At 43.3% G+C, this 14,737-nt stretch overlaps 1 protein-coding gene across 1 annotated transcript in view; it reads right to left on the bottom strand.

Annotated features, from left to right (window-relative positions):
• The window catches only part of odad2 (outer dynein arm docking complex subunit 2), a 469,867-nt gene that overhangs the window by 86,397 nt on the left and 368,733 nt on the right, over window positions 1-14,737 (bottom strand). The window contains exon 19 of the mRNA XM_041183936.1: window positions 9,453-9,674. Within this exon, the coding sequence (XP_041039870.1) occupies window positions 9,453-9,674 (222 nt within the window). The remainder of the gene's footprint in view (window positions 1-9,452; window positions 9,675-14,737) is intronic.

The following is a 14,737-nucleotide window of genomic DNA, read 5'->3' as shown; positions in this document are numbered from 1 at the left end:
CCTTTCTTTGGCAGCTCTTGAAACCCCATTTTATATGTGGGGAGCTTGTTTAACTTCTGCATAAATAATCATTTGTCTGGCATCAATCAGAGCTCAGTGATTAGACATGCACAATACAATAGTTACCGCTTCTCTTTTTCCTTGTGTCAACACCATTTACTTCTAACTTCAGGAATGCAGCTGACATACTTAATCTTTTGAGGCTACATCAATTCTGTCAGTGGTGCTTCTGGATTTTGTGAGCTACTATTGGTACTGACTGATATTCAGGATAGCTGAGGGCAAAAAATAAAGTAGTCGTGACCTGGAATATTACTAAAACTGAATAATAGATATTTATTCACCAGCAAAGCAACATTTGGTATAAACCAGATCATTTCTATCCAAGGTGGAATCCCAGTTACAAAGTTTCAGAATTGTTTCAATGCACGACCATTGACAACAATGCGAGTGAGGTGAATTCCAGTACAACTCAAAGATAGTCCACTTAAAATTGTAATACCCCAAATTAAATGACCTTTCATCATAGCAAAGTGCTGCCAATAAACTCTTTATTTTGCTTCTACTTTCTATGATTTGTCTCTTAATTTCTGTTTATCTTTCTTAGTTCTAATTCAATCTCACACTTTCCACCACTATCCTACTTTACCACAAGACATTTCTTAGAGATTGGACCTTTAAACATTCATATAAATGGTTTGGTGTAATATTTTGGTGCTATGGCCATAAACAGAGCCATTTTAGGATTATCAAAAAAATTATGAAGCTATAAAACAGTAACGATGCTAGTTTTAACAAGAAGTTCAAAAGAAATTGCATTATCTGAGGAGAAGTGCAAGGGTAGGTAATGTTACCTTAGGACGATTGGTCAGTCTAGGGGGTCATGAAAATAGTAATGAATAACTTAATTATGGAGGATTCTATGCCAGAAGTAATTTCTCCATTTTGCCCAGAGGAAGACTGATTCAAAAGGCATTGCCATAGCCATGATGGTACTAAACAAACCAAGCTTGATTCTCGCATGAACTCAATGCTCTAATATGTTTTTATTTTCTTGATATTTAAGAAGAAATTCAGCAATCCAGCCACAAGTACATTTTAGGGAATCTTATGCTCACAGCCTTTTACTTTCTATCCGTTAAAATTAATGGAGGCAAAAAACATGCCTGGGCACCTGTGATTTCCCAAGATGCCTGTAAACTGTGCTCCCACCAGCAGTGCTGGATTGTGGAATATGCCAATAAAGAGGATCTGATGTACTCTAACAAAATTTTAAGAGGCAACTGTTGATATGATAAACTGAATGGCCTTAGAGTATTGGTGATGCTAAGATAAGCACGCATTCTGCATCTACTGGTTAGTGTTGCAGGCAGCACATGAAATAAACCTTGAGATAAAAATTGGCTTACCCTGTTTTTCAGATGTGGGTGTTATGATTCTCAACCTGCCCATGTTGGTTCCATTGGAAGTTTTGGTAAATTTGGTTCTTCTATCTCATTGCTACGATTGTAGCATAGGGCTGAATGTCTACTACACTGCTGGCTGCCTTTGCACTCAGTTGAACAGTGTTGTGCTAATAACATGTAGTCCAGCCAGCCTTTTGCTCTTAAAGGCAGTCTTCTTCAGTTCTCTGCCTGAAAGAAGGACCAACCCAACAGCCATAACCTCCACCATAGCTAGGGCAAGGAGGCAGGCTGAATCCACCCTAGCCAGAGCAGGGGTTGAACTCTTATGCTGTTGGCACAATCTGATCTACACCGGCCATCCAGCCAACTGGGCCCCCGAAAGAGTCTGAGCTGCTGCGGCAACATACACTTTTACCCGCAAGTTGTAGCCTGGAGTTATGGAGAGTGATGGTAGAGGCTCCAATTTCTTTCCATCACATGGTTAACCAGGAATCTCTTCCGCTCTTACTGCCTGCTATTGGTATATGTTGGAAAAATTTATAAGTTGATACTCAACCTGTTGGCCGCATTATGAACGCACCTTTCTTGGCCATCAAGTGCTGGGGTGGGATTTGAATCCGGAGCTTCTGTGTCATTGGCAGGGACACTACCACTGTACCATAGCACCTCCACAAAGGAAGTCTGCACTGAATAATATTGCTGCAATTTAAAACTTGGAAAATGGAACTGCAGGAGAGAGAAATTTCCAGGATGGAGGAAGTAGCACTGGTGGCATTAGTGGTGAAGGTCGGCAGGAGAAATGACTCCATGGTTCTGTGCGGGGCCAGGAGGCCCTCAAAGACCACCTTCAGAAAACAATGGGAGTGTAATAAAATTGCAGAGTGCAGGGCGGGCTTCTTGTAAGAAACAGTAAACTTTATTAACAGACTTCAGAGGATACTACATGCTTGTTTCAAGATCAAGGCTAAAGATCTCAGCCCCTAAGGTTCCCCGCGCTTAGGGCTGATTGGTCTAAACAGTCACATGATCCCCATAACAGTAAGAAATGGTTTAACTTACAACCATTACATTCCTCCCTTTTTACTTTTGTTTTACACTGTTATCTACAAAACATTTTAACCCATATTATACAAAATTATATACAGTTTATGCCATTATAAATTTAGTTTTTGAAGAGGTTTTCGGATTTGGGTACAGTGGTGCAACTCTACAGATGGAGGTTCTTCCATTGGATCAACTTGCACAAGAACTGCAGCTTCGGACATATCCCAAGACACTGGCAGTTATTTACTTCAGCAAAGACATCAGAATCACAGAATCACAGTGCTGAAGAGGCCCCTCAGCCCATTGAGTCTGCACCGATACGTAAGAAACACCTGACCTACCTACCTAATCCCATTTACCAGCACTTGGCCCATAGCCTTGAATGTTTTGACGTGCCAAGTGCTCATCCAGGTACTTTTTAAAGGATGTGAGGCAACCTGCCTCCACCACCCTCCTAGGCAGTGCATTCCAGACTGTCACCACCCTCTGGGTAAGAAGATTTTTCCTTACATCCCCCCCTAAACCTCCTGCCCCTCACCTTGAACTTATGCCCCCTTGTGACTGACCCTTCAGCTAAGGGGAACAGCTTAGGTATTTTATTAGGTATTATTAATTATTATATTATAATCATATAATTATTAATTAGGTATGCCTATTCTTCATCGAACTGGCACCTCAGGTGTCAAAGTTTCAACTTCAATTTCAGGTGGAATAACTGGTTGTTGGAGGGTTTCTCGACTTCTGAGATGAGGACCCATCTCGATCCAATTGCAAAATTTCTTACAAAAACTGTCTCTCCCACAGTAAACACTCGACCCTTACTGTGAACGTCATGATTTACTTTCTAGCTCCCCTGGTTTCTCTCCACCTTCCCCTCTTAATTAGGGAATACTAGACTCAACCTTGCACAAAGTCGGCACTCATCAACAACTCTAAAGGTGTTTAACCAATGGTCGCTTGAGGAGTTGTGCGATAGCTGAACAGGAATCTTGAAACTCTTGTTTCTAATGTTACCTCTTATTGTCTCTTCATACCTGTTCTAAAGGTTTGTACTGCTGTTCCTGCCAATCCATTAGACGAGGTATGGTACTGTTCTGATGTGTTTAGTCCCATTTAGGTTCATGAATGTTTAAAATTCAGTGTTAGTGAAAGCTGTACCATTGTCTGACACAATAACTTTAGGTAAACTGTGAACACTGAAACTCTAGGATAGTTTTTCAATGGTTGCAGACAAGGTAGGTGATCTCACTTCAAGCATGCCCATCAATTGGGAATGTGCAGCGATAATCACAAGAAACATGGTACCTGGAAATGGACCTACATAGTCTATATGTAGTCTAACCCAGGGTCGACCAGGCCGCTCGCACAGATGCAGCGGAGCTGAAAAGGACAACTTCAGCTATTGTTGGCACTGGAGACAGTGTTTCACCATTTTTTCTATATCTCTGTCTATTCCTAGCCACTAGATATAACTTTGAGCGAGCATCTTCATTTTTGAACTACCAGGATGCATACACTGAAGTTCTTCAAATAACGGTTCTCTTCCTTAGGCAGGGATAATGACTCTTGCTCCCCATAATAAGATGCCATCTTGACAACTCAGTTTGGATCTATGTACAAAGAATGGTTTTAGTTCTTCAGGAACTTGTGCATTTGACCATCCATGTAACACTTGTTCGCGGGCTCTTGCTAAAATTGGATCATGATTCTGAAACACGCAATGGGAGAGGAGTCCAGGAAATTTAATGCACTTGAGGTACCGGTATGTAGTAATACTGTCGGGCAAAGGGAGACGACTGAGGACATCTGAATTTGCTATGTGCACACCTGGACGGTGCATAAAAGTGTACTTGTATGCTGATAATATTAAAGCCCATCTTTGAATTCTAGCAGAACCAATGGTGGGATTGCCTTATCTTCACTAAACAATCCTAACAGTGGTTTGTGACCTGTCACTGTGGTGAAGCGTCAATATATACAGGAGAAGCAATACTGGTGAGAGGCATCACCTCTGTACCTGTAGTTAGTAGGATGAGCGGGAGCTGAGAGTTGAGAAGGGACATAAGCCAGGAACATACTGTTATTTTCAATGTTCTCAGCAACACTGGATAACACGGGCTTTGTAACAGCCCACCCCAAGATACTGAGAGCCATATCCTCTGTAGGGCTCAGGCATGATATAGGCATCCTTTGTCCTCAACCAGTACAGACACATTCAAGAATTGCCAAAGCAAGTGTAGCCTTTGGCAGACTTTGAACATTAGTGTGGGAATGAAGAGGAGTAAGTCAACCTACCAAACTGAAAGTCTATAGTGCAATTGTCCTGCATGACTTGAGGCTGAATAATAGTCATGTGCAGACGGTGGTTTCCACACCCAGATGTTGGTGGTGCTCTGAATTCTGGGCCCACTGTTGGTGTACGTAGGGTAATACGGTAATTGCCACCAATTAGCAGCAAGGGCGGGTTACAGACTGTCATCCCACACAATGAGTGCTGGATAGTAGGATGTCAGGTCTCTGAGGCTGCAGGCTGTGAACCAAAACAAGGTAACGGCCAACATTTTAAAGGGCCCTGTGGCATGGGACAGTGTCAGGTGACCCATCAGGTGATCAATTGAGTGTATCTACTATACATAGTGAAGATTTGTGCATTTTCCAGTACGGCCAGATAAGTCAAGTTAAATTTTAGCTAATTTCTGTCAACCATGTCAATCTTCATAGATGGCAGAAATGTTAAAAATCAGCAAGTCTATCAACTTTTGGTATTGAGAAGTTGTGCATTTATTATGTATTTCCATGCACAAATGTCTACACCATTGGAGTGAGGGGAGAGGCATTCTGGAAGGAGCAAAGCTGTCCCCATATTCAGTGAGGCCGCCCTTGGTGCCCTCCTGTGTGCAGTATATGATCGAAGCGACCAGCTCATGCCGAGTGCTGGGAAAAAGAGGGCCAAGATTTCACCAAATCCCTTCTGTAGCAGCGGCAAGACGTACTATAGAAACCTTTGCCGTATTAAGGCACTCCTGGTGTCACGGCCATCCACTCGATCATGGCCACGCCATCAACGGGAACATCATCTTGGTCCCTCAACTCATCATCACCCTCGTTCTCAGAGGATTGGCCCCCATCTGGTGTGTCATCATCCTCCAGGGCATCTCCTTTTGGATGACAATGTTATGGAGTACACAGCAACCACAAACATCAGGGACGCACGTAAGGGGGAATACTGTAATGCGCCTCCAGATTTGTCCAGGTATCAGAATTGCATCTTTAGGAGACTCATGGTCTGCTCCACTATGGCCGTCCTGCTGGCATGGCTCTTATTGCACTTCCTCTCTGCGTCAGGGCACTCCCTTGGGCATCATTAGCCATCTTTTCAGTGGTAGACCTTGTCACCTTGTAGCCATCCCTCCACCGAATCCAGACAGGTGAAAATATCTGGAATCTGAGCTCCTAAGGACGTATGAGTCGTGATTGCTGCCTGGTTACCTGGCACACACCTGCATGACCTGCCAATTATGCTCGCCCACCAGCTGCAATTGATTGATTGGAAGGTTTATGAAGGTGCAAGGCTGGCGAGCAGGAATCTTAATGGCTAAATGCGTACAGTCAATGGCTACCTGCATCTGGAAAAACTTGTAACTGCTGCAAAACCTTGGGCTCTATCCATTTAACTTTGGACATCCTGCTTAAAGGAGATGTAATTCCCAGCCCTTCGGAACATTGCGTCTGTGCACACCTTGATGTAACGGTGTGCAGCAGACCACTGAGGTCTCCATAGTCTACCTGGAATGAGTCTGTTGTGAAGTAAAGCACCACTCTTCCCTTCAATCGGGTGGCCCCCAACGCAGCTGTATGTGATCTTCCCTGTGAGCATCTAATAAAGTGATGTCATAGGGGCTTTTGAAAGCCTGACTCTTCTTCAACACTGAGTCTCACTCAGTTGCAGGTAACCAGATCTTTGTCTGTATACTCTTGGGGCAGCAGAAGATCATTTTCACCTCCGCTGAATGTTTCTGGGTTCCTCCTGAGCCTCTGGCACTGCTCTGTCCCCTTCCAGAAAAACCACAACATCCTGAGCCTCTCTGTGTTCCCCTCTTCCTCTCACCCTTCTCCTCCTCCTCCTAAGCCTTCTCTCCTCCTCACTGGAGGATGTGTCTCCAACTGAGACCACAATGCTCATCTGTCTCAGAGACTTTTCATCCCTAGGGTAACGGACAGGAAAATAATCAATCAAAAGAGCCCTCTGAATTAGAGGATAGTCCTCCTGATGAAACAATATCCCAAATTTTCCTCTACTCATATACATGAGCAGTCCCTGCAGTCAATGAAGTGTTAACTGCAAAGCTGGGACTCTGGTCTCAGCTATAGTTTTAAAAACTGCCCAATCAAGATTGTCCCATGAATAAACAGATTACCCACCTGTTGTGATTCTCACCCTGAAGGTGTATTATTGCCCTCTGAACATATTATAGCAGTGAGTTGGGTTGTTAATGAACTTAATTGACTTCTGAATTGCAATTTAAATAACGCGGGTGGGTTTCTGACTTTTCTACCCGTCTGTGTACTGTATTATCACAAACCGGCTTGATGAGATCATAAACGGTGCCCAACACCATCAAGCCCCATAATACACTCTGCAAAGTGGCGAACGGTACCGATCTGGGAGTAAATTATTCAGCCCTTGGACTGTGCACCAGTGTCATGCCAAGAACCCAACCACTTTCACGAGCTATTTTTGAAAGCTTCTGAGGATCAGATGGCAGGACAAATACCAGATACTGAGGTGCTCACTCAAACTGGCATGCCAAACATCCACACAACTGAGTTGGGCTAGTCACATAGCCTGACATTCGCTAACCAAAGCGAATCTTCTATGGAGAGCTTGAGTCTGGAGTGTGCTTTCATGGCAATAAAAGGAAGCACTGTGAGGGCACTCTGAAAGCTTCTCTTCGGAGTTTTAATGTTGACTTGGAGTCGTGGGAGAAGCTCATCCAGGATTGCTGCACCTGGTCCAACCAAATAAAAAATGGTGTGGCCTCCTTCAAAAGTGATTGGATCTCAGAGGCAGAAAAAAACACAAACAGAGGAAAGCTCTGAAGAAGGGTCCTATAGACTTGAAATGTTAACTCTGTTGCTCTCTCCACAGATGCTGCCAGACCTGCTGAGTTTTTCCAGCATTTTCTGATTTTATTATACAAGAAGAGGAAATCCTGAGCCAGCAACTCATCCAAAACTCTATTGTCTGTGGTATCCTGTCGTATTTTCAGCAGAACGTTCTGGGCGCAGATCTTCCTTGGCAGTCACCTACGTATCCACTGGAACACTACCAAACACCCTAGATGATGAAATAAAAACAGGAAGTGCTGGAAATACTTAGCTTCTCTGGCAGCATCTGTAGAGACAGAAACATAGTTGACGTTTTGAGTTGAATATGACTTCTTCAGAATTGGAGGGTAGAACAAAAGGGGTCAGGGATGGTGTAGAGGGCGGGAGAAATTAACTAACAAAAATGTCATGGAACAAAAGGCAAAGTGAATGGTAAAGTTTGCAGCCAAGGGACAAAGCATTTGTCCAGATGAGTGTAAATGTCAGAAAAATGAATATTTCTGTTTGAAAACAAGATCATGAAAAACAAGATTCACCAGCACATGACAAAAAAAACCAGAATCAAAATGCGGGGCGTAGTTCATGGTCTGAAATTGTTGAATTCAACATTGAGTCCAGAAGACTGTAGAATGCTGAGACGAAATATGAGGTGCTGTTCCCTGAGCTTGCGTTGAACTTCACTGGAACACTGTAGCAGGCCAAGGACGGAAATGTGACAATGAGGTGTTGAAGTTTCTGTACCCTGAGGGAACTGCCCATTTTCAGATAGGACTTCCAATCCTGGCTGAAACAGGAATGGCCAGCACAGCCTCTCCAAGGTAAGCCCAGAAAGCACAGGAGAGTCGAAGGAAGGAGAGAACCCACTTCCATTTTATGGCACTAGCTGCTGTATTCAGGTAAGGTTTTAAAGGTTTCAAGACTTTTAATTAATGAGTATGGGTTAGTGAATAGATGAGTGAGTGGATGATTGAGTGGGTAGCAGAGCAGGTGGGTGAGTTGGTGAATGAGAGGGTGAATGGGCAGTCAGGTCAGGGGGATAGTCAAGGTTGGGTTGGGTCAGCAGTTGGTTGGGGGGATCGGTTGTAGTACTCAGATCAGTTATGCTGGCTAATCTCCGAATTAGACCAGGTAAGTATTGAGGAAAGTTTCGCGTATCTGGCCCAAGTCTCCGACTCTGAACTAGTATTGGAGACTTCTGATGGTCCAGGGAAGTGCAAATCAGCCCATTGGAAGTTTAAACTTCCAGGGCAATTTCAACGCTCGCCTGTGAGCCAATGCATAACACAGACTTAAGTCTAGATTTTGCTCTGGGCATTGGAAGATTTGGACCAGTGTTTGTCCTCTGTTGCCAGAACTTTTCCAGACGTGTGGTGGAAACTCGCGCAAAGAGGATTTCCTTTGCATTTTCAGAAGTTACAGCCTGCCGCTGTAGAAGCAGCTCTAAGGGAATTTCAGGCACATGCTATTATTTAGGAATAGGTTAAAAATAGGTGGTTGAGGGAAAAGGGGCAAAAGGGATGTAGGTCAAAGTGTAAACCTTGGTTTAGGATTACTGTTCATATGAAGGATAAACATCAAAACACAGCCTGTTTGGATCAAATAGCCTGCTTCCATTTTGTAATTTTTATGTTATGCACTGCATCTCAGAAAATTCAGCATCGCACATTACTGGCCCCTCAACCCCAGGGAATCTGCCAGATAAACTACAGAAAATCAGGCCTAGATCACCTATGTTTTTAGAATATGTTCCCTAGCTGATTAACCAAATTAAATCTTTCTATATGCAGTTATTAAGATTTGCCATATATCAATTACTCTGTACAGAAAAATGCAAAATATAGCAGCAAAAACATGGTAAAGTACATTAAGTATATATATTCATTTGTAACTTACCTTAACCACACCATTTTCATGCATGGTAATGCAGTTATTGGGATTAAATGAAAGCTGGTACAGGGCTTGTGCTGTAGCACGATGTACGAAGGGGTTTTTTGATTTCAGATAATAGACCAGTGGTGCCACAGCCCCAGTTACACCGAAGGCGACCCTGTTGTTACCCCACTTACAACAGCAAGCAATGGCATCTGCTAAATGCTGGCGAAGCATATCATCCTTCTGTAAGAAGAGCAAAACAAGCATGTCAGATTCGTCACCGGGAATATTAAATGTTATGTCTATATTAGATAAATATAATTGCTAATATCACTATTATTTCACATACACAAAATTCCATTTCACAGTCTTTAATTATTGATTAAAATCATTTTTTGATTCTACCAGAAACTGAGAGACTAAACAAAACAGTTAACAAAGCGGTGCGTTTCAAGCAGTCTTTTTAGCTTTCTTTCTTGTAGCTTAGCCTTTGGACTGCAGATATCATTCTACTAAATCTATACTGCACTCTTTCCAAGGCTAATATATCCTTCCTAAAATGTGATGCCCAGAACTGCTCATAGTAATCCAGGGGTGATGTAACTAGGGCTTTGTATATTGTTACGAATGTGTGATTTCATGATTCATATGGTTTAGGCATATAACTTTTAGTTTGGGGATTGAAATTTTAATTGTAAGATAATGGGTTTTAGAAGCTGGTAAACAGTACTGGAGTAATTGCAATTCAAAGAGTGGCCTGTGTTTATGTTATAAGGTCAGAGATTGAAGTGTGAAAACACTAAACAATTGACTACTTCTCTAAGTTTTGCGATGAAGACAGTTTATCTACAGTTGTCTCAATAAAGAGCTTAAATTATTCATATGGTTTTCCAAATCAAAGAAAGGTTGGAAGTAACTGGTAAACAAAGGTCTTAAAGTATCCATATACTTCTCAGAATTAGAGATAATTAATTAGAATCTCTACTTGAGATGTGCCACGTTGCTGTGGGGATAGATTGCAGGGAGGCTTTTTTTGGATTTGTGTTTCTCTGTGTGTTTTCTCACAGAAACAGGCAGTTGGGCCTGGAAGCAGCTTGGAGACTAGCAGAGAGAGACAGGTGCTGAATTAGAGGTGTTGAAGGGGAAATGAGCCTTCACTGAGAGCTGGTAAGTCTGATGAGTGAGGGAGTTTTAAGGGTTAATTTCTATCTAAAATCTAGTTTTTTTTCTCTTTAATTTAGCAATTAACGAAAACTTATTCCTTAATTTAAGAGAAGACAAGTTTTATTCCAGTCTTAAAACAGGAGCATATAAGCTCTCTGTGAGCAGCTGCAGCTAGTTAATTGTACACGAACAGGGGAGAGAGCTCATCCTGAGTGAGATACAGCCAGAATGGGTATTGACCATTTGGTAAGGTAGCTGACTGTGTGACAGTTAACTGTCAATCACCTGAAGCCTGATAGTGTGCTTCTAGATAGTCCCTTTCTCCAGAACGAGTTACATCTTCTTTAGATAGTCCCTTTCTTAAATAGAGCTGAGATGACTCACACTAGTTAAGCTTCAAATAGTGATTAACACCTATTCACATTATAGTGTGCTTGCACATGAACAGGGGAGAGAACACATTCTGAGTGAGACACAGCCAGACTGAGTGTGTGTATTGGCAATCTGATGCACAGTGGGAATTGAACTGGTAACTCTTTCTCTTTAATATTTGTAAGTTCAGTAGTCTTGTTAAAAGGTTGGTAAGGCAGCTGACTGTGTGACAGTTAACTGTCAATCACCTGAAGTCTGATTAGGGCCTGAATAGGTGTTGAATACTATTTGAAGCTTAACTGATGTGAGTCATCTCAGCTCACCTGAGCTCCATTTAAGAAAGGGTCTATTAGAAGCACACCATCAGCCAGAGTGAGTGTGGGTATTGGCAATTTGGTACACAGTGGAAATTTGGTGCAGAGGGGAGGAGGTGCTCTTTGCATTTTACCTTGCTTATCCTGCTGCAGCAGTAGAGGCTACAAGGGAAAGGAGTCACTGGTAAGTAGTGGGTAAGGTTGGGTAAGTATTTACTACTTTAATTGCTTATAGTTTCAGGTCTTTTTGTATTTTATAGTTTGTATATTCTATAGTAATGAGGATCAGGAAAGAAGGGCCCTAGAGTAATTGATTTAAAATGTTTAATTTAAAAGGATAAATCATGGCAGGAGAGCTCAAAGCCATGGTGTGCTCAATGTGGGAAACCAGGGACATTTTCAGTGCCCGGGACTAGCATATGTGCAGGAAGTGTGTCCAGCTGCAGTTCCTGGAAGCTCGGATTTCAGAGCTGGAACGGCAGCTGGGGACACTGTGGAGTATCCGCGAGTCTGAGAGCGTTATGGATAGCATGTTTAGAGAGGTGGTCACACCGCAGCTGAAGGGACTTGAGAAAGGAAGGGATATGAGAAAGCTCTGGCTGGTAAAAGTAGGGAAAATCCCAAGATATTCTATAAGTATATCAATGGGAAGAGGATAACCAGGGAAAGAGTAGGGCCCATTTGGGGCCAAGGGAACAACCTATGGGTGGAGCCAGAGGACATTGCTAGAGTGTTGAACAAATACTTCACATCCGTCTTCACCCAAGAGAATGTGGATGAAGGTATTGAACTTGGGGAGAGAGACTGCAAGGTTCTTGAGCAAATTGATATAGGGAGTGACAAGGTATTGGCAGGCTGAAAAGTGGACAAATCTCCAGGACTGGATGATTTGTGTCCCAGACTGCTGAGGGAGGCAAGGGAGGAGATTGCAGGGCCTCTGACCGAAATTTTTAATTTCTCTCTGGCCGCGGGTGAGGTGCCAGAGGACTGGAGAACAGCTAATGTGGTTCCGCTGTTTAAGAAGGGTTGTAGAGATAAGCCAGGGAACTACAGGCCATTGAGTCTCATGTCAGTGGTAGGGAAACTATTGGAGAAAACTCTGAAGGAGAGTATCTATCTCCACTTGGAGAGGCAAGGTTTGATCAGGGATAGTCAGCATAGCTTTGTCAGAGGGAGGTCATGCCTAACAAATTTGATTGAAATTTTTGTGGAGGTGACCAGGTGTGTAGACGAGGGTCATGCAATTGATGTAGTTTATATGGATTTCTGCAAAGCCTTTGACAAGGTCCCACATGGGAGACACTAGGAAGTTCTAAGGAACAAAGGGACCTTGGCGTGTGTGTCCATAGATCTTTGAAGGCAGAGGGGCATGTTAGTGGGTTGGTGGAAAAGGCATTTTGGGACACTTGCCTTTATCAATCAAGGCATAGATTACAAATGTAGGGAGGTCATGTTGGAGTTGTATAGAACCTTGGTGAGGCCACAGCTGGAGTACTGTGTGCAGTTCTGGTCGCCACATTATAAGAAGGATGTGATTGCACTGGAGGGGTGCAGAGGAGATTCACCAGGATGTTGCCTGGGATGAAACATTTAAGTTATGAAGAGAGGTTGGATAGACTTGGGTTGATTTCGTTGCAGCCGGAAAGACTGAGGGGCGACCTGATCGAGGTGTACAAGATTGAGGGGCATGGACAGGGTGGATAGGAGCAGCTGTTCCCCTTATTTGAAGGATCAGTCACAAGGGGACATAAGTTCAAGGTGAGGGGCAAGAAGTTTAGGGGAGATGTGAGGGAAAAACTTTTTCCTCACATCCCAGAGGGTGGTGATGGTTTGGAATGATCTGCCTGGGAGGGTGGTGGAGGCAGGTTGCCTCACATCCTTTAAAAAGTACCTGGATGAGCCCTTGGCACGTCATAACATCAAGGCTATGGGCCAAGTGCTGGTAAATGGGATTAGGTAAGCAGGTGAGGTATTTCTCACGTGTCGGTGCAGATTCGATGGGCCAAAGGGCCTCTTCTGCACTGTATGATTCTGAATTAGGTAGGTAGCTTAAACTGGTTTTCAGGAGCCTAAATCAGTTGTTTTTTAGAAAGTAACAACACACCTTCTTCAGTGCTGTTTTGTCTGCACTGAGCGCTGCTTTTGATACATTGGCAGTGAAGTGGGAGTTTGGTGAAGAAGAGGAGGAGGTGTTCCTTTCCTCTACCTTTTGTCAGCATCCAGTAGCTGGCTCTTATGTTGGTTCAGGCCAAGAAACTGATGAGAGATTAAGTGAATGACTGGTAAGTTATTCTACCTATTCTAATTGTAAGAAATAGTTTTTAAAGTTGCGGTAAGGTAGGTCAGCTCGGCCCAGTGGAATATACATCCGGTGGTATATAGAAGTCATGTACGCACTATGTCCTAGGTAAACACATCTGCAGGAAATGTCATCGGTTACAGAAGCTTGAGCTCCGGATGTCGGAACTCGAGCGTCGTCTGGAGTCACAGTTGTGCATCTGTTAAGGTTGAGAACCATGGGGTTAGGACTTTTAGGGAGGTGGTACAGGGGGAGAGAGAATGGGTCACCGCCAGGCAGCCTAAGACAACCAGGCTCGTAGTGCAGCAGTCCCCTGAGTCTATCTTGCTTGCTAATCTGTTTCCCATTTTGGATACTGGTGAGGGTGATGGTTCCTCAGGGGAATGCAGCCAGAACCAAGTCTGTGGCATAAAGGGTGGCTCAGCATAGGAGGAGAGGAGGAAGAGCAATAGTGATAGGGGATTCAATAGTCAGAGGATCAGACAGGCATTTCTGTGGCAGTAAACGTAACTCCCGGATAGTGTGTTGCCTCCCTGGTGCCTGGGTCAAGGATGTTCAAACAGCCAGAGGTTGTGATCCACATTGGTACCAGTGACATAGATAGGAAGATGGATGAGGTCCTGAAAGAAGAGGTCGGGGGGGAAATTAAAAAGCAGGGCCTCGAGTGATAATCTCAGGATTACTCACAGTGCCATGTGCTAATGAGCGTAGGAATAGTGGGATTGAGAGACTAAACATGTGGCTGGAGAATTGGTGTAGGAGAGAGGGCATATCAGATTTGAGGCATTGGGACTGGTTCTGGGGTAGGTGGGACCTGTACAAGATGGTTGGAATACACCTTAACAGGATGAATGTACTTGCAGGGGGATAGTCTTTAAAAAATTATTCCATAGCTTCCAGCAACTATACATTCCTTCAAGGCCCAAAAACCCAAAAACGGTCAGACAACTGTGGCTAACCAAGGACGTTAAGGATTCTATAAGATTAAAAGAAAAAGCCTATAAAGTTGCCAGAAATACTAGTAAACCTGAGGATTTGGAGGATTTCAGAATACACCAAAGGAGGACCTAAAACTGATTAAAGGGAGAATAAAATATGAATAAAAACTAGCAAAAAACATAAAATGGACTATAAAAGTTTCTATAGGTACATAAAAA

Source organism: Carcharodon carcharias, chromosome 3 (assembly GCF_017639515.1).
Source record: "Carcharodon carcharias isolate sCarCar2 chromosome 3, sCarCar2.pri, whole genome shotgun sequence".
NCBI lineage: Eukaryota > Metazoa > Chordata > Chondrichthyes > Lamniformes > Lamnidae > Carcharodon > Carcharodon carcharias.
Note: the sequence above shows the minus strand (reverse complement) of the source record. Positions and strands in the feature narration are given on the sequence as shown.